General features: G+C 40.9%; 1 protein-coding gene across 1 annotated transcript in view; it reads left to right on the top strand.

The window, feature by feature from the left end:
* SLC28A2 (solute carrier family 28 member 2) overlaps window positions 1–17,351 on the top strand; it is a 29,665-nt gene extending 12,314 nt beyond the window's left edge. The window contains exons 5-18 of the mRNA XM_052646907.1: window positions 588–771; window positions 2,249–2,390; window positions 2,999–3,112; window positions 3,452–3,529; window positions 3,981–4,061; window positions 4,603–4,683; window positions 5,918–6,043; window positions 6,123–6,253; window positions 6,682–6,850; window positions 7,035–7,232; window positions 7,709–7,790; window positions 9,659–9,757; window positions 9,925–10,036; window positions 17,231–17,351. Of these exons, the coding sequence (XP_052502867.1) occupies window positions 588–771; window positions 2,249–2,390; window positions 2,999–3,112; window positions 3,452–3,529; window positions 3,981–4,061; window positions 4,603–4,683; window positions 5,918–6,043; window positions 6,123–6,253; window positions 6,682–6,850; window positions 7,035–7,232; window positions 7,709–7,790; window positions 9,659–9,757; window positions 9,925–10,036; window positions 17,231–17,351 (1,718 nt within the window). The remainder of the gene's footprint in view (window positions 1–587; window positions 772–2,248; window positions 2,391–2,998; window positions 3,113–3,451; window positions 3,530–3,980; window positions 4,062–4,602; window positions 4,684–5,917; window positions 6,044–6,122; window positions 6,254–6,681; window positions 6,851–7,034; window positions 7,233–7,708; window positions 7,791–9,658; window positions 9,758–9,924; window positions 10,037–17,230) is intronic.
* The last annotated feature ends 2,584 nt before the right edge of the window (window positions 17,352–19,935 follow it).

Genomic DNA, 19,935 nt, shown 5'->3' with positions numbered 1-19,935 from the left:
AGCGAAAAAACCCTGCCAACCAAATAAACAAACAAAACACATAGGAAACCTCTGTTTAAAATATGCTGTCAATGATGTATGGGGCTTTGACGTCAATATTAGAGGCAGCTGGGATGGTGAAAATAAAAATTATATTTTGGGGTGAGTCAGGGAGCCATAAAATGAGGACTTTTATGGCTGTACTTCCTAGCAGTAGCCTGCTTCCATGCCTCTGCTCAAGAGCAAAGGTTAAAATGACTGGGGTTATAAAGTTTTGAGAAAAGATGATTTTTTTAAGTGTATAAAAGTAGGTGCTGACGAAGCCCATACCAAGGAATAGAAAGAGGATACCAGATAAAATAGGAATGAGATTTCATCAGGGACAAATTAAAATATGCAGCATTCAAACTAAGTTGGTTACTCCAAATCCCCCAAGAAAACAGCTAGCCATCTACCCTGGCATTGGGAAGTGCAGCTCAGTCTGACAGGGCTGGTGGTGAGGTTGCTGGAGGGCTTTTCGTGCCTCACCCAGACATTCATGACTCAGTCTTCATTGGTTCCTAGGGTCTCTGCCTTGCTGATCCTTACTTTGTACTTTCTCTTTTTAGCTTACACTGCCTACTTCCTGGCAGCTTGCATCTTGGATTTCCATAGAGCACTGGCCTTGTTCGTCCTCACCTGTTTGGTGCTTTTGGTCCTGGTTCACCGCTTTCTGAAAAGGCTCTTTGGTGAAAAATTGACGAGATGTCTCAAGCCCCTTAAAAACTCCCGCCTGAAGTTTTGGATGAAATGGTAAGATAATCTCAATATCTCTGGTCCCACAACTTGTGGGACCCAGATCCCACAATCCATTACCCTTTTACCCCTTTAAACCCCAATCCATTACCCTTTTCCTTCTTTCCTGGTTTCTGAGCTGTCTGAGAAAAGTTCTCCTATACTTTACAAAACCAAGGCTCAGAAAGCAAATAGCAGTGGGCCTCTGAGCACTGAACTTAGCCCAGTTTCTTAAAATCTCCTATCTTAATATTGCTTGCAGGTCAGGAGGGGTTACATTTCAGGGAAGGGTTTTAGTCTGTTTATTGTCAGGGCTGGTGTTGGAAATGAGAAAAACCTTATTCCTCTTCACAGAAGTAATCAAGGCAAAGCTGCATTAAACTGTCAAATTGATTTGGTGCTCATGTGTTTCTCCTTTAATTTCTGGATACTTTTTATGCTCTTTTCCCCCTCTAGTCCTCCAGACTTCCTGCACCCACAGGTGTCTTATAATTCCCTAGAGTTTAGCACTGTTTAGTGTATACTGAACCAAATGCTACAGCAGCCACAGCTCATCTAACTAACTATGGCATGCACGTGTCCTTTGATCACAGACCTGGGGTGAGAGAATGACTTTCAGACTCCCTGTATCTTCCTTTTTTCTGCCTTTTGTCCAATGGATGCACAGAAAATAGCTGTTCAGAATGTTTGCAACAGTGTTCATTTGGAGAAACACCGCAGACTACAGCCTAAATTTTGGATCATGCATTTATTTGACACTTAAGAGATAGAGCTGAAGTACTTTCTTCATTAGCAGGATGGATTCTGGAAGCCAGATTTAACTCACTTTGAGTTCACAGAGAGAACAGCCCCAGTATTCAACCCTGTCCTCTATCCTGTTGTCATTGCTGTTCCCGCAGCATCTCAATGGACAGTGTGTGTGTGTTTTGGTTTTCTTTTCTTTTCACATGTGATTTGCCCTCTAATTTTTACTCCTTGAACTGAAATGACTCCAACACTCAGACCTGAGGAGACTAGTTTGTGTACTGACTGTGCATGTTTGGTACATCAAGGGACCATAAGGCCATAAGTCGTTGATTTGTGGCTTAGCCTTAGCCTTTATTCTGCCCCTTCAAGTGGTTGGAAACTGGGTGGAGATCCATAGGAGACTTTTCCTTCTTCTTTTGAAAATATTTTGGTTTTGCATTAGAGCAATCTTGAAGAATAAGTCTTTTTGTTACTGATATGACAGATTGAGGAAGTCATGAGATTTGCGTCCTCAGATTGGACTCTTTGACCTTCCATCTGTGAGTAAAAGAGTTGAGGGGAGGGGAGAGGTGGTAACTGGGAAACCACCAGATGAATGATCATAAGACATGTCTCTGTGTCTAACCTATTGTGTTTATCCTTTTGATGAATTTATCCGTTTGATGAATTTCTGTTTTTTAGAGGTTAAGTTGATTTTTTCTTATTCATTCACTGAGTTGATGGCATTATCCTGAAATTCCCTCTCCAGGGTGTTGGCAGGAGTCTCCTTGATTGGCCTTATCCTGTGGCTGGCTCTGGACACAGCCCAAAGGCCAGAGCAGCTGATCTCCTTTGCGGGAATCTGCATGTTCATCATCATCCTCTTTGCCTGCTCCAAACACCATAGTGCAGTGAGTTTGGGTTATGCAGGGGTGGGCATAGTAATACCTAGCCAAGGACCATGTGTTATTAATTACAAAGCGCATGTGCCAAGTATTGATTACAAAGGCACAGAACTAAGTTCTTAACAATCTCTGGAATTTTCTCCTTTGATAATTTTGCTCTTAAGTTAAGGTTAAGGTTCTAAGAGGCCCTGGACCACTTATTTTCAAACTGAGTCTTGATATCAATTTTGTGGATGCAGGCCGGTGTTAGAGACAAAACAAAACAAAAAATAAAGAAGGAAAGAAAGAAAAAAGAATACAGTAGAGAATCAACTAGTACTGCACATAGTAATATTAAAGTATTGGTTTATGATACTTTTATATGTATATGTGTGTGTGTCTGACTGTGTGAGGTCTAACCTGTAGGTGTAAGTTTAAAAAACATATATATGTATGTGGCTCTTTGTATATCACTGCCCTGTACCACATTCTCTCTTCTCCCATCTTACCCCAGATTTACTGTTAACATCCTAGATTGGTTCCAGAGTACATATACCCATGTTTAAAACACCAGCCAGGTAATTAACAAGTCTGATTTAGACCTCACATTGGAATACTGTTCTTTTTGGTCCCAGGTGTCCTGGAGGGCAGTGCTTTGGGGCCTAGGTCTTCAGTTCGTCTTTGGGATCTTGGTCATCAGAACTGATCCTGGATTTAATGCATTTCAGTGGCTGGGAGAACAGGTTCAGGTATGAGAAATCGAATGTGAGGGCACTGCTCTTTGCAAACTCTAGAGAAAGAAGATTGGGGGAAAACATGAGATCACACTGTGTCTTGTTAATGAGATCTGGTAGGAAAGGAGAGAGTACACGGGGGTACAGCTAGGCATGGGAATGAAGAGAACTGAACTGCTGAGTCCTCTGTCCTTAACTGAGTAACTCACAGGGACATAGCCTGGTTCCCATGCTGCTAAAGGGAGGCCAACTTCAGTAGCAGCAGTAGGTTCTAGTCATACATGAGGCTGATCTTATCTTCCTTGTGTCTTTCGTGACTTCACTCTCATTCTCTCTCTCTCCTTTTTCTTTCAGATTTTCCTCAGCTATACAGTGGCTGGCTCCAGTTTTGTTTTTGGGGATGTTCTGGTCAAAGATGTCTTCGCCTTTCAGGTCATGTCTGTTTCATCAGCAAGAAAGAGGGTCACTGGTGGTGGGTGGGGGGTGGGAAGAGGGATAAAACAGATGATGAAGACGTATCTCCAAGAAATCAGACAGTCTGTATACCAATGACCCTAAGAAGAGGATTTGATCCCATCCATATAGGAAGCAGCGACAATCTCTTTCAGTGCCTTACTGAAATTGGAATAAAATAGGGGTGGGAGAGGAAGGTTCAGAAAACATCTTCTTGTGGCTTAGTATTGATGGCATAATAGATTTCCAATACACTTAAAATTTATTCCTAAACTAGCTTGTGTTTAAATATCCACTGAGTATCTATACTGTATCAGCTGCACTTGGGATGAATGGAAGTTATCATCCCTGTGTACATGCCTGAAACACAGTTTGCTTATGGCATGTTCACTGTAGGATCTCACTGCCTGCCCCATCATTCTCATTACAGGCCTTACCAATCATCCTTTTCTTTGGATGTGTGATGTCCATCCTTTACTACCTGGGCCTTGTGCAGTGGGTTGTTCAGAAGGTGAGTCATTCTGCTGTGCAGCCAGGAGGTGGGCTTTTATCGTGTGATCTGTCAAGAGGCATGAAGATGATACTTACCCACTCCAGTGTTCTTGCCTGGAGAATCCCAGGGACGGCGGAGCCTGGTGGACTGCCGTCTATGGGGTCGCACAGAGTCGGACACGACTGAAGCGACTTAGCAGCAGTAGCAGCAGCAGCATTTCATATCTTGAGCATTAGAACCAATGTGAAAATTACACTCTTTCAAGCGTGCCTGATATCAGATGATCAGGACCAGGTCCTGGGCAGGGTGAGGGGCACAGCAGGGAGAAAAAATGGGCTGAGCTACCATTTCATACTGAGTTTAATTTATTTTTTCTGGAAGCAAAGAGCCCTGAGTTCTGGTCCAGAATCTGTTTGTAACTTGCTTTGTGGTCTCGGCCTTGTCACTCTTCTTCTCTAGGCCTTAATTTCATTACCAGTGTTAATGGAGGAGGGGTTTTGCTGGATACACTCTGAGATTTCTGCTAATGTTGATGTTTTGGGTGTTTGCATCCCTTTAGATTGCTTGGTTTTTGCAAATCACCATGGGCACCACTGCCACAGAGACCCTGGCTGTGGCAGGAAACATCTTTGTGGGTATGGTAAGCATCCTGAGGACTTTTGATTTTTTCTCCGGGGAATAGAAATTATGGCAGACAATGGGCTGAGAAATGTATGCTTTCCTTTTGAAAAGTCAGATAAATGAAGACTGGGGAGCCACTCATTCTGATGAAACAAAATTAAGAACCTCAAAGGAAATGCAACTCATTGCTTTCACCCTTCATCTCTAATAATATTTATGTGATGCGTGTAATGGGGACATACTTAACCACAGATCTAACTTCTTACACAGGGATTTAGGGAAATGTCCTGGTCTAAATCATCCCCCTTCAGGGACTATGAAAGGTGTCTCCTCCATATTCTGGTTTCTTCCAGTGACCTTTGTTTTCCAGGGTCTCTAAGGAGCCTTGCTCAGGGCCAACACCAAAGCTCTTCCCCGTAATACTTTTTTGATACATTTGTCTCTATGGAGTAGGTGCTCAGTATTTGCTACTGACTGATCAACTTAACACTAGGGACAATGGCCTGTCAAACTGACAAGAAATTAGTATTGAAGTTTTTCTCTCCTAAGGTCCTAGGCTGATTACCTGTATTTGAAATGGTCTCAGAGTACTTCCATATATTTCTAGCATAGCATGCAACATTTTGCTGAAATTCTCCATAATCAATTTGATTTCCTCTGCTAGACTATGAAGGCCTAAGAGTAGGAACTTTGCCTTGTTTATAATATGTCCCTGTCATCTCTTATAACACTAGGCACATGGTTGTCATTCTTTAAATAGTAAATATTACCTATTTTACAATACTAGATATAGTTTGCATCGTTGGGCCTTCATAATTTCATATTGTTTTCACAAATGTTATTTCTTTTGATTGTTTCATCAACGTTGGGCTTCATTCATGTAGCAGTTCATTTAATGAATAATTTTTAAGCAGTTAATAGTTATTAGTAAGTACACTGTACTCCATAAAGTCATCCATTAAGTATACAGTTTTAGACTGAGAACCTACAGAAGAAATATACCATTTCTCATCTATAGAATTCTAATTTTTAAGTAGATGAGACAAATACATATGAAAACACATAGAACAATGCCAGCCAGGATATAATTAGGTGCTACAGGGAATGAGCTAGACATTAGGAGAGCCTAAAAGCAGAGCTCAGAGTTTGAAGGGCACCCACACTGGAGGGATATGCGCCCAGGGCTAGGATGGGCACTCTGGGGTGGGAAACTGCACCCCTCTTGAATATGACTCTCTCCATCTTGTTTTTAGACGGAGGCACCTCTTCTCATCCGTCCATACCTTGCAGACATGACACTGTCTGAAATCCATGCAGTGATGACTGGAGGGTTTGCCACCATTTCAGGCACTGTGTTGGGAGCCTTCATATCCTTTGGGGTAAGCGTAGTCTGTTTGATCACTCCTGGGTGAGCCCAAGTCTGGGTTCTGTAGATGCTGACTAAGTCTGGCCTTACAGATTGATGCATCATCCTTGATTTCTGCCTCTGTGATGGCTGCCCCTTCTGCTCTTGCTTTGTCAAAGCTGGTATATCCGGAAGTGGAAGAGTCCAAGTTCAAGAATAAGGAGGGGGTAAAATTGCCCCCTGGGTGAGTCCAATGAAGCATATAATTTGGGAGATGGTGAAGTCACATGCAGAATCAAGAGTGGTGCTGTGGTTCAGGCTCCAAGTCTCCCGGAGAGGGAATAATATGATTCCATATCTCCTTGTGTCTACCTTTGCCTCTAGCTAATCATGTTGGTTTGTTTCTTTTGTTTAACCCTGCCATTTCCTCTGCCTTCTGCATGCCATTATCCTCTGTTCTTTGTGTTAGTACATTTTCATGGTGATTGAATTTGATACTGTGAAAATTAGTAATTTCCACAGAAAGGGTCACTAGGAACCCCCATCACCTCTTAAACTGTTCTTGCACTCTCCTGTGCACTCCTTCACTCCTGGGGCACTGGGACATCTCTTTTCTGAGGGGCTGAGATTACTCTAGACACCGTGTTCTTCCCTTATGCCCAATAACCACAGGAAGGAGAAGAATGTCCTGGAAGCTGCCAGCAATGGAGCCACAGATGCCGTAGGCCTTGCTACTAACGTAGCAGCCAACCTGATTGCCTTTTTGGCCGTGCTGGCCTTCATCAATGCTGCCCTCTCCTGGCTAGGGGAAATGGTAGACATACAGGGACTCACTTTTCAGGTAATGGATTCCATTTACCTGGGCAGTTCTTCTAGGGTGTATTTAAGAAGTCCTTGAATTGCACATGTCTTCTGACCCATAGTGAGCTAAGGGAGCATGGCGGGGAGAAGGGGTTAGGGGATTGAGTCAAGGTTCCAGAGAAGTCCTGGGCTCCTGATGTGAGATATCTCTTTCTCTCATCCAGGTCATCTGCTCGTATGTCTTAAGGCCCATGGTTTTCATGATGGGTGTCGAGTGGCCAGACTGTCCAATGGTGGCTGAGATGGTGGGGATAAAATTCTTCACGAACGAGTTTGTGGCCTATCAGCAACTGTCTCAGTACAAAAACAAGCGTCTCTCTGGAGTGGAGGAGTGGATCGAAGGCAAGAAGCAGTGGATTTCTGTAAGTGCCAGTCTGGAAAAGCATAAACAGTCTGTGGACAGATACAAAGTATTACACGAAAGTTTGTCTCACACACACAGATCCCTCTCCAGGGTCCCAGGCCTGACCCTAGGAAGAGACAGAGTCAAAGCAGAGTCTGACCCAAAGCAAGAGAGTAACAGTGTGCTTAGCTTCTGTGCCTGAGCTGCCCTGAGGTCATTTCCCCTCCTCCCCCACCCCGCTCCACACTGACCCAGTTTCTCTCATAGATTTCATAGGCTCTGAAGACTTTGACGAGAACACTGGGCAAGAAACCAGGGTGGTTTTTATGTCATTATCCTTGTAATAACTCAGGGAGTGGTTATTTTCTGAGCATTCTTTCCACATTCCTTAGAGTGGTATGGACAAGATTGGGGGTTCTAAGTACTCTGGAACTTCTATCATGATTATACAACTGCACACATGGGACTGAGTTTATTTATTTTTGTTTTCCCTAGGTGAGAGCTGAAATCATTACAACGTTTTCACTCTGTGGATTTGCCAATCTTAGTTCCATAGGAATCACACTGGGAGGCTTGAGTAAGTTAATTCTTTTTCCCACCTACCCAATATGCCGGCCAGGTCCCAGCATCTATAGTAGGCAGCCCTGGTGCTTCAGTACAAGTTGAGCCCAGATAGAGAAGCTGATGTGAAATGGTCCTCTCCATTGGCAGTTAATTTGGAGTTCAGGTAATCATGCTACCTGGCTATGTGTGGAGCCAAGGCTGGGTTTAGAATCTCAACTTCTGTTATCTTTTTTCCTCCCTGTTGGAGGCCCAAGAAACCAATTTTATTTTTCTTTTTCCTATGAGGAACACTATAATGGTATTATTTTTATTTTGCCATTAAATGGACATAGTACATAAATAATTAAAAGTACTTTATTTTTTTGTTCAGTAGTGAAGGTACTTTCTGAAATTATGCTGCTCACCAGTTGACTTCATAGAAATAGGCCTTGTGCAAGGAATCATAGAACAAATAAAAACAGAGACATATAAGGTAGATAGAGCAAGTGCTGTGAAGTGTTGGAATTTAAGCTACAAGTCACCAGGTGTAGGAGGAATGAGTATTTTAAGCATACACAGATTACATTTAGATTGCTAAGAATATTGCTAACTGGCGATGGTTGGAGGAAATAATATGAAGAAAGTGGATCTGTCCTTGAAGGTGGGGCAAAGAGAACTGGTGGATTCCAAGAGTTTGGAAGATCCTTGGGTTCCAAAATCACTACAGATGGTGACTGAAGCCATGAGATTAAAAGATACTTGTCCCTTGGAAGAAAAGCTATGACAGACCTAGACAGTGTATTAAAAAGCAGAGACCTTGCTTTGCCGACAAAGGTTCGTCTAGTCAAATCTATGGTTTTTCCAGTAGTCAAGTATGGATGTGAGAGTTGGACTATAAAGAAAGCTGAGTGCCAAAGAATTGATGCTTTTGAACTGTGGTGCTGGAGAAGACTCTTGAGAGTCCCTTGGACTGCAAGGAGATCCAACCAGTCAATCCTAAAGGAAATCAGTCCTGAACATTCATTTGAAAGGACTGATGTTGAAGCTGAAGCGCCAATACTTTGGCTACCTGATGTGAGGAGCCGACTCATTGAAAAAGACCCTGATGCTAGGAAAGATTGAGGGCAGGAGGAGAAGGGGATGACAGAGGACAGGATGGTTGGATGGTATCACCGACTCAGTATGAGCAAGCTCTGGGAGTTGGTGAAGAACAGGGAAGCCTGGCGTGCTGCAGTCCATGGAGTTGCAAAAAGTCGGACACAACTGAGCAACTAAAGAACAACAAATAAGAAAAATACAGCTTAGTATTTTTTATTGCACTCATGTTCTGGGCTAGAATCATGAAGTTGATGTACTTGGTGTCTGATCAAACAATTTAAAGGTGAAACAGTTTCCTTTCAGTTTCTTTTTCCCTTGTGTCACCCAGTTGTCTGTCTTCTAATTCTGATGCCCGATTACCACCTGATTGTGAGATTGCCATCTAGTGGTAGAATACGCATCACATGACTAAAGCTTAGATGAATGTTGCCGGTCTCATCTCTCTGGCTCAAAATTGTCTAATTCTGTCCACCCTAAGCATGCCAATTTCTAGTGAACACCCAAGGCATTTGCACTGTCTGGAGCAATGCAGAGCTTTTCTTGGTTCAGATACATCTTAGGAATGTTCACAGAACCACCGAAGTTAGAGTCAGACACACCATCCTTGACCTGGGGAGTGTCTAAGTTAGTGACCTAGGAATACATATACTTCTAAGCACCCCATTGGCAAGCATCTGGTGGCTGGCAGTAAGAATGCGATTCATCTGCTGTTTTGATGCTCAGCATTCTTCTAATCAGGACTCATGGGTATACCCAGTTGCCTGGTAGGGAAGAGACTGAATTGTTTTGTCTTGTTATCTGCAGCATCAATGGTACCCCACCGGAAGAGTGACTTGTCCAAGGTTGTGGTCAGTGCCCTCTTCACAGGGGCCTGTGTATCCCTTATCAGTGCCTGTGTGGCAGGTAAGTGTCCCAGCTTAGTCTCAGAATACCTGATTTAACCATCTGTCTCACATATGCATGGAAAAGGCTCCAAATGTACAGTGTTTTCAATTTATACCCAGAGAATAAAGAGCCTTCAGGAACATGTGTAAAACCTTCCCCTTAGCATCTCTGTCTCCTTTATCCAGGAATCCTCTATGTCCCCAGGGGAGCAGAAACTGACTGTGTCTCCTTCCTAAACACGAGTTTCACCAACCGAACCTATGAGACCTATGTGTGCTGCAGAGAGCTCTTTCAGAGGTGAGTGAGCACTGGACCCCTGCTCGAGTCTCCTCTTTTATGCGCTCTTTCACTCAGGAATTTCTAGGATTGGGGAAAAGTAAGGTCTTGAGGGTAATCACATAGATACTGAAGAGAGCATATAAGAAGGGGGATAGGTATTTGTGGTGGTCTAGAGCTCTCTTCTTTTCTATTATTAGATGCATATTCGCTGTTAGCTCTAGCATGGACAAATCATCAGTTTTACAAATGACAATACCCTGTATTGATGGGGTACGGAGAAGTGGAGGGGTAGCAGAAGAAGTAAGGGAGGGTGGTTTCCCTGATCAGAAGTGAAGTATTTATTGTGATTTGAATATAGATAGGTTGTAGGTGAAGGTTGACAATGGTCCTGAGTGGCCCAAAACTTAAGAGCTTTTTCAGACAGAAATGAAGACTGAGAGAAATAAAGTTGAAATTGACAAAATCATGATGCATTCAGGTAGTGTAAAAATGAACTTGTTTACCAATTCATGGGAAATTATTGGAATAGTTTTCCGGTTCTGTGTGTAAGGAACTCAGAGGTCACCACTTCATCTTAAGATGAAAGTGAAAAAAAGCTGAACAGTCTGAAAAATCAATAACTCTTCTTGAATCTGTAAGAAACACAAGGCAAACCGCTGACCCCAAGATTGGAGCGACAGGCAAACACAGGGAGTCATGGTTTACTGGAGCCACAGAAACCTGTGCAGGGGCAGGAAAACCTGAAACTGCAGTTTCTGAAGCCTCGGGGAGGACAAGGCTGAGTGTTCAAAACTCTGAGGGGACCCACTTCTCAGGGGAAACCCCACACTTTTGGAAGTTTTACCTCTTGGAACTAGACTAGGTTCTCATAGTAAATATCAGACAAAACCCCCCTCATGCTTCTGGCAGGTGGAGGGGAAAAGGAACTATTTTGAAATACACCAAAGCACTCTGTTCTTTTAAACAAGACCTGCCTTTAGGAAGAACTAATTAACCAAAGCCTAACCACCTGGGGTATTATCAGAATCCACCTGACCTAGAAAAAGAGAAATACCCAACTTCAGCCCACTCTAGCCATCCTGTCCCATTCAAGGAAGGAGGAAAGACTGAGAAACACTTGTGAAGTTCAGAGTCCAGAGGCACAGGCTAACTAAAAGGCTGAGACCTAACCCCAGGACAATAGAATGCCTTCCCTCCCCAACATCTCACCACTACATTCCTAAAGTCTATATACAGCTGTTCCTTTTATGAGTATGTCATGTCTAGTTATCAAGAAGAAATTACAAAACACACTAAAAGGAAAAAACACAATTTGAGGAGACAGAGCAAGCATCAAAACCAGACATGGCAGAGATTTTCAGATTATCAGAGTGGGAATTTTAAACAGCTATGATTAATATGGACCTTCCCTAGTAGCTCAGTGGTAAAGAATCCACCTGCCAATGTAGGAGACATGGGTTCCAACCCTGGACTGGGAAGATCCCTGGAGAAGGAAATGCCAACCTACTCTAGTATTCTTGCCTGGGAAATTCCATGGAGAGAGGAGCCTGGAGCGCCACAGTCCAGGGGGTCACAGACGAGTTGGACATGACTTAGAGACTAAACAACAATGATTACTACCCTAAGGGCTCTCATGGGTAAAGTAGGCTGCGTGCAAGAACAGATGAGCAATGGAAGTACAGATACAGGAATCCTACGAAAGAACCAAAAGGAAATGCTGCAGATCAAAAACACTGTAACGTAAGTGAAGGATGCCTTTGAATAGCTTATTGGTAGACTAAGCACGTCTGAGAAAAGCACTTCCAGCTTGAAGATATATCAGCAGAAATCATCAAAACTGAAAAGCAAAGAGAGCAAAGACCGGAAAAAAACTAAAATAAAACATTCGAGGATTATGGGACAACTTCAAAAGGTGTAACATACAGGTATTATGAATACCAAAAGGAGAAGAAGAACTATTTGAAACAATTATGACCGAAATTTTCCCCAAATTAATGTCAGGCACCAAATCACAGATCTGGGAAGCTCAGAGACCATCAAGCAGGATAAATGCCAAGAGAACTATACTTAAACATATCATCTTCAAACGATAGAAAATCAAAGACAAAGAAAAAATACCAAAAGAAGTCAGTTGAAAACTAAGGGGAGTATATCATAACCTAAAAGAACAGTTACAGGACCCAGAAAGGAAAGATTTGAGGAACTAGAATGTTTGGTTCTGCAAAAGCAAAAGGTGTGTGTACCTGTACTGATACATGGGTGAATAAAGAGAGTTCTGGAAGATGAGGCTAAAAGATCTTATAAGGCCTTCTATGAAGTGCTAAGGAATTTAGATTTGGGCTTACAGAATTCTGAACACATGCTGAGATGTTTTTTCAAAAGATCATGTTGGGTAGCCAATTGGAGGTCGAGGAGACCAATAAACACATTGCTATAATACTCTCAAGTAGGAGATGATGAGAGCTGATACTAAGTAGTTGTGAGGATGAAGATGCATTAGACCAAGGAGAATCAGTAGGTTTGTTTATTGAAGGAAAGAAAAGGGTAAGGAAGAGAAAGGACTCTTAAGTGTCTGTACCCTTTCTGGCTCGGGCAAGTAGATCTAAGGGCTGCCATATATTAACTGACAAGAAGGGGATTGATTCTGGGAATGGGAGTAAAGGGGAGAGATTATGGCTTAATTCAGGTAAATATGTTGACTTAGAAGTACCTGTGGAAACATCCTGTGAAGTGACTTAGGCCTGGAGTTCAGGAGAGAAATAAGAGCTGGAGATAGATTTGGAAGTTGTCATTAAGTATGTGATCTTACATATGTCCACTATACAAGTAGAGGCTTGGGTACTAGCTCCTTAACAGGTAACTATGCCATGCGAACAGATATTACCCTCCTGGGTTTGGAGGGTTTGCCTTCACCAGAGAAGGCAACCAATATCTTCTGAAAAATAATCTTTTTGCTGCACTGATAAAGATGAATCATAATCTAGATAGACCATTGCTCTGGCATAGTTATGATTCCTCTGTTCTTGTGGCAGTTCAGTAGATGTCATTGTAGGAATAATCTAAAGTAAATGAATAAGGTGAAAATTGCTAATTTTTGTTTAATGATGAGTACATCACTGAACCTCACTAAAGAATTAATAGAATACTCTTTCCTGCTCATTTCTGCCCTCAGAAATGCAACTGACTTTTTGCCTAAAGTCACTTACTGACCATCATTAGTATCTAGAATCTGAAAGAGAATGTTTTCGTCCAGTTCATTCATAGTAAATCTTTGGAGTGACTCCAGACCAAGATGGCAACAAAGGAGGCTTGAATTTCCCTTTTCCTATGTATGCACCAAGTGTACAGCTACATGTGGAATAATTTCCTCTAAGAAAAATCAAGAAACTAGCTGAATAACTCCTATGACTGAGAAAATACCTACACTGAACTGGGTAGGAAAGGCCAAGACATACTCTCAATATAAACCCCACCCCTGGCAGAGCACCATGTAATGGAAAGGAACTCCCAACTCTAAGCTTCCCCCTAAGCAGTGAAGGGTTTACACTACACATCTATGGCCCCAATGTTTAAAGCTCCACTCTGCCTACCTCCCTACCCCTTCATGTTTACCCATGTAGGAGAATGAAACTGAACTCCTGTCTTATACCATACACAAAAGTCAACTCAAAATTGATTAAAGACTTGAACATAAGCCCTGAAACGTTGAAAATCTTTGCAGAAAACATAGACAGCCCTAGACATTGGTCTTACTAATGATTTTTTTTTAAATAAAAGTCTTAAATTGTAGTATATACTTGCTTTACAATGTTGTGTTAGTTTCTGCTGTACAGCAAAGTGAATCAGCTATATGCATACATATATTTCCTCCATCTTAAACCTCCCTCCCACCCCACCCCCAATCCCACTCCTCTAGGTCATTGCAGAGCACTGATCTGAGTTCCCTGTGCTATACAGCAGCTTCCCACTAGCTATTTCACACATGTGTGTATGTAGCATATATATGTCTCTCGATTAGTCCCACCCTCCCCTTTCCCTGCTGTGTCCACAAGTCTGTTCTCTATGTCTCTGTCTCTATTCCTGCCCTGCAGATATGTTCATCAGTATCATTTTCTAGATTAATATACGATATTTGTTTTCCTGACTGATTTCACTCAGTATAACAGACTCTAGGTTCATCCATGTAACTACAAATGACCCAACTTTGTTCCTTTTTATGCCTGAGTAATATTCCACTGGGAGCTTCCTTGGTGGCTCTGTGTGGTAAAGAATCTGCCTGCCAATGCAGGAGCCACAGGCGACGCTGGTTCAATCTGTCCACGGGCTCACAAAAGAGTCAGACATGACTTCGCGACCAAAACAACAGCAGCAGTATTCCGTTGTGTATATGTGTCCCATCTTCTGTCGATGGACGTCTAGGTTGCTTCCATGCCCTGGCTTTTGTAAACAGTGCTTCAGTGAGCAGTGGGGTACATGTATCTTTTTGAATTAATGGTTTTCTCAGGGTATATGCCTAGTAGTGGGATTGTTGGGTCATATGGTTATTCTATTTTTAATTTTTTTCAGGATGCATGTTCTGCTTAGTGGCCATATCAATTTATGTTCCCACCAACAGTGCATGAGGGTTCCCTTTTCTCCACACACTCTTCAGCATTTATTGTTTGTAGATTTTTTGATGATGGCCATTCTGACTAGTTTGAGGTGTTAACTCGCTGTGGTTTTGATTTGTATTTCTCTAATAATTAGTGATGTTGAGCATCTCTTCATGTGTTTGTTGGCCATTTGTATATCTTCTTTGGAGAAATGTCTCTTTAGATCTTTCATCCATTTTTTGATTGGGTTGTTCGTTATTTTGATATTGAGTTGTATGAGCTGTGTGTATATTTTGGAAATTAATCCTTTGTCAGTTGTTTCTTTTGCAAATATTTTCTCCCATTCTGAGGGTTGTCTTTTCATCTTGTTTATAGTTTTCCTTTGCTGTGCAAAGCTTTTATAAACAGTTTAAGTATTTCCCATTTATTTCTGTTTTTATTTTCATTATTCTAGGAGGTGGGTCAAAAAGTATCTTGCAGTGATTTATGTCAAAGAGTGTTCTACCTATGTTTTCTGTAAGAGTTTTATAGTATCTGGCCTTACATTTAGGTCTTTAATCCATTTTGAGTTTATTTTTGAGAATGGCATTAGGAAGTGTTATAATTTCATTGTTTTATTTGTAGCTGTCCAGTTTTGCCAGCACCATTTACTGAAGAGGTTGTCTTTTCTCCATTGTATTTTCTTGCCTCATTTGTCAAAGATAAGGTGACCATAGGTGTGTGGATTTATCTCTGGAGCTTTCTATCCTGTTCCATTGATCTGTACTTCTGTTTTTGTTAATAATGATTTTTTATTTTTTTGGATTTGAAACTCAAAGCAAAAGCAACAAAAATAAAAAAGAGCCAACTGGGACTTCATCAAACTAAAAAGCCTCTGCACAGCAAAAAAAAAAAAGATGAACAGTCAACTAATGAAATGGGAGAAAATGTTTGCAAAATACATATCCAGTAAGGAATTAATATACAAAATATACAAGGAACTTATATAGATCAATAGCAACCACCCCCAAATAGTCCAATTTAAAAATGAGCAGAGGAATTGAACAGACATTTTTCTAAAGAAGTCACCCAAATGGTCGATGGCCAGCAGGTACATGAAAAGGTGCTTGATATCACCAACTAGCAAGGAAATGCAAATAAAAACCAAAATGAAGTATCACCTTACACCTGTTAGGGTGGCTGTCATAAAGAAGACAAGTGACAACAAATGCTGGCAAGGATGTGGAGAAAAGGAAACCCTTTTACACAGTGTGTGGAAATGTAAAATGGTACAGTCACTTGGAGGTTCCTGAGGAAACTAAAAATAGAACTACCATATTATCCAGAAATCTCCTTTCTGGATATATATCCAAAGGAAACAAAGTCATTATCTGTAATCCCATGTTCATTGCAGCATTATTATGGCTACTGTTATAGCCGTGGTATGGAAACAACCTATGTGTCCACTAACAGATGGATGGATAAATAAAATGTTGTAGAAGTATACAGTGCAATGTTATTCATCCTTAAAAAAAGAAAGAAATCCTGGTATTTGCAACAATGTGGATGAATAATTACACTTAGCAAAATAAGCCAGAAAAAGGCAAATACTGCATGGTCTCACTTATATGTGAAATATAAAAAAAAAATAAAAATTGGATGTACAGAATGGTGGTTGCCTGTGCCTAGCGGCTGGGGGGATAGGGAGAAGCTGGTATAATAGTACAAACTTTCAGATATAAGATAATAGATCTGAGAATTTAATGTGTCTCATGGTGACTATAGTTAATAATACTGTATCATATAATTGAAATTTGCTAAGAGAGTAGAACTTGTGTTCTCATCATACACACACAAAAGTAAATATGTGAGGTGATGGATGTGTTAATTAACTCAATGTTGGGAATCCTTTCACAATATATGCAAATGTCAACTCATCACACTGTACACTTTCTATCTATTACAACTTTATTTGTTAATTATACCTCAGTAAAGCTGAAACACACATACGTATACAACTAAGCCTGAGCTGTTTTCTCTTTTTCCAAACTTTAAACTTTTTATTTTGTATTGGAGTATAGCCTATTAACAATGTTGCGGTAGTTTCAGGTGAACAGAGAAAGGACTCAGCCATACATGTACATGTATCCATTCTCTCCCAAACCCTCCTCCCATCCAGACTGGTACATAATTTTGAGCAGAGTTCCATGTGCTGTACAATAGGTCTTTGTTGGCTATGCATTTTAAATATAGCAGTGTATACATGACCTTCCCAGTGTTTTCCTTTCTTAAGAGGGAAGTGGCTTTGGAATATCATCTCACTTTTTTGAATACATTCAATTCTAAATCACATTACAAAGCATAAATTTTGCTTCAGTGATGTTTGCAAAGGACTATGGTTAAGAATTGGAATTGGAATTTGGCACAGAAGCAGACACATTGTATAGGGTTTCTTGCTAGTACTATCTTGGGCATGAATGAAAAAATACACTTAATTCTGTCCTACTTTATTGGTCATTGTGATTGGATTTATTAATAGGTTTCTGTTTTTGTTTTCACCTGCTTGGTAGAACTTACTGATACATCTTGTTGCATTGTTTTTATCTGACCCACTGTGTGTCTCTCTGGTTTTTCATTTCAGTACTTCTCTGAATGGGACCTACAACCCTCCTTCTTTTTCTGGTCCCTGGGAAGATAAAGAATTCAGTCCTATCGCACTTGATAACTGCTGTGATCTCTACACCAGTGCTGTCTGTGTCTAAAGCTGGTTCATTTCCATAAAAGTCCTAATCTGGATGGCTTTTTGATGGCAAAGGTATTTATGTACTCAGAGTTCTCATCCTATAACTAATGCACTTTGATCTTTAACAGTAAACATAAAATTTTCATTTTGGTTCACTATATGTCAGTAATGAAAACTAGCACTCATTTTTCCATTATTTGGCTGAACCAAATAAGAAATTTCTTATGGGCTCTGTTTGAGCTTAGAGTCAAAATAATAAATATTACCACATCAAAAAATATCTTACAAACCTTGCTTCTAGTTGCCATCTTAAGAATTATATGATGTAGTATGCTATAAATGTGATTTGGTATGTAATGTGTACTAAGGTAAAAAAGCTGTATTTCTTGAAATTCTATGGATGAGCTGGGTTTATGATACTAAAGGTATACATGAAAATTATATGAGTATTGAATGATAAGATTTTTCTGGTTGTCACACATTTGTAAACCTGAAAACTCCTTAAAATCATTACATACTAATATTTCCTGTATGCAGACTTATAAGGAATGTCTGTTTCTTAGAGGCCCTTGTTTTATTTTAGTATTCTGCTTTAGTGCCATTTTGCTTCAAGTTTACTGACTCTTCTGAAATGATGGTTTTTGGGGGAGATGACACTTTTTCCTCCCAGAGGACATTTGTCAATGTCTTGAGGTATAATTAACTGTCACAACTTGGGGGATGCTACTGATGTCTTCTATTGAGTAGAGGCCAGAAACGCTGCTAAACATTCTAGTGTGCACGGTCAGCCTCCACCACAAAGAATTCTCTGGCCCCAAATGTCAACAGTGCTCAAGTTGAGACACTGTGACTTAGAATATTTCTTATATCTAATATTATTTATAATATTATAACCTTAAGGAAGAATTTCAAAAGAATGTAGAAGCTCCTCAAAGAGTTATAAAATAACCATATGGCCCCACAATTCTATTCCTTGGTATACCCAAAAGAACAGAACACGGGTGTTGAAACAAGTATGTGTACATGCATGCCCACAGTAGCAATATTCACAATAGTCAAAAGGTGGAAACAGTCCAAATGTCTATCAGTAGCTGAATGGATAAACAAATAGTGTTATGTACATACAATGGAATTTTATTCAGTCATAAAAATCATGAAGTACTGATATATCCTACATGGACGAACCTAGAAAACATTATGCTAAGACAAAGAAGCCAGACACAAAGGCTTATTATTATAGGATTCTATTTTGTATGATTCCCTTTATATGAAATATTCAGCATAGATAGATCCATGGAGACAGAACACAGATTGGTGCTTGCCAAAGGGAGGTGTTGGGGAGGAGGAGTAGGGAGTTACTGCTTAATGAGTATGTGGTTTTACTGTGGAATGATGGAAATGTTTTGGAACTAGATAGAAATGGTGGTTACACAACATTATGAATGTACTAAATGTCACTGGTTTGTTCACTTTCAAATGTATAATTTTATGTTATGTGAATTTCCCCTCAATAAATTATATATATTTATATATATAAATACTATTTGTATGTCCCCTTAGCAAATCTGCCTTTTTCCACTTCACAATTATCTGAGCTCAGAACCTCTTGGCCTTCCTTTTTGTCTCCTTTCCTATCTTCTCTTCCTTATTTTTGGTAAGTACCAGACCACCTTACCTGTCTCCTGAGAAACTTGTATGAGAGTTAAGAAGCATCAGTTAGAACTGGACATAGAACAGTGGACTGGTTCAAAATTGGGAGAGGAGTATAACAAAGCTGTATATTGTCACTCTGCTTATTTAGCTTCTATGCAGAGTACATCATGCGAAATGCTGGGCTGGAAGAAGCACAAGCGGGAATCAAGATTGCTGGGAGAAATTTCAACAACCTCAGATATGCAGATGACACCACTAATGGCAGAAAGTAAAGAGAAACTAAAAAGCCTCTTGATGAGGGTGAAAGAAGAGAGTGAAAAATCTGGCTTAAAACTCAACACTCAAAAAATGAAGATCATGGCTACTATCATTACCATTTAAGGAGCTGAATTCACAACCAGGGATTTACTGCATTCTGTGCCAAATTTAGTTCACACAAGGAAGGGTATGGGATGGAGGGCTCTCCTTATCTGCTTTCAGGGGTAAGGGCTGGCATTCTCATTCTGTCTCCTGTTTGAAGTGAATCTGATCTACACTCTGGCACACAAGAGGGCCGCACTGTAACAGCAGTAAGTGTGACAACACCATCAGCAGGAGAGTCTCACAAGCAGAAAGAACGAAAAGTGAGGACTGAATGGGATCGGGACAAATGCAACGCCGCCTCCTGGGGCCAAGAGGCACTCACACACTAGCACAGCAGTGACCAGGGGTCACAAAGAGTCGGACACGACTGAGTGACTGAACTGAACTGATGAGGGTGGAAGCAGGCTGGGCGGGCCCAGGATGTGTGTGAAGTGCTGGTCAACCCCAAGAGCACGCGCTTGACGACTTTCACAACCGTCTCCCAGTTTCCATCCCCAGTTAAGGAGCCCCAGGCAGAGAGGAGACAGGAGGCTGAGGGAGGGTGGGCAAGAGAAAAGATCGGGAGGGCCAGGAGAAACGGAAGTTAT

Source organism: Budorcas taxicolor, chromosome 10, assembly GCF_023091745.1.
Source record: "Budorcas taxicolor isolate Tak-1 chromosome 10, Takin1.1, whole genome shotgun sequence".
In the NCBI taxonomy this organism is placed as follows: Eukaryota; Metazoa; Chordata; class Mammalia; order Artiodactyla; family Bovidae; genus Budorcas; species Budorcas taxicolor.
This window is presented reverse-complemented; position numbering and strand designations above follow the sequence as displayed.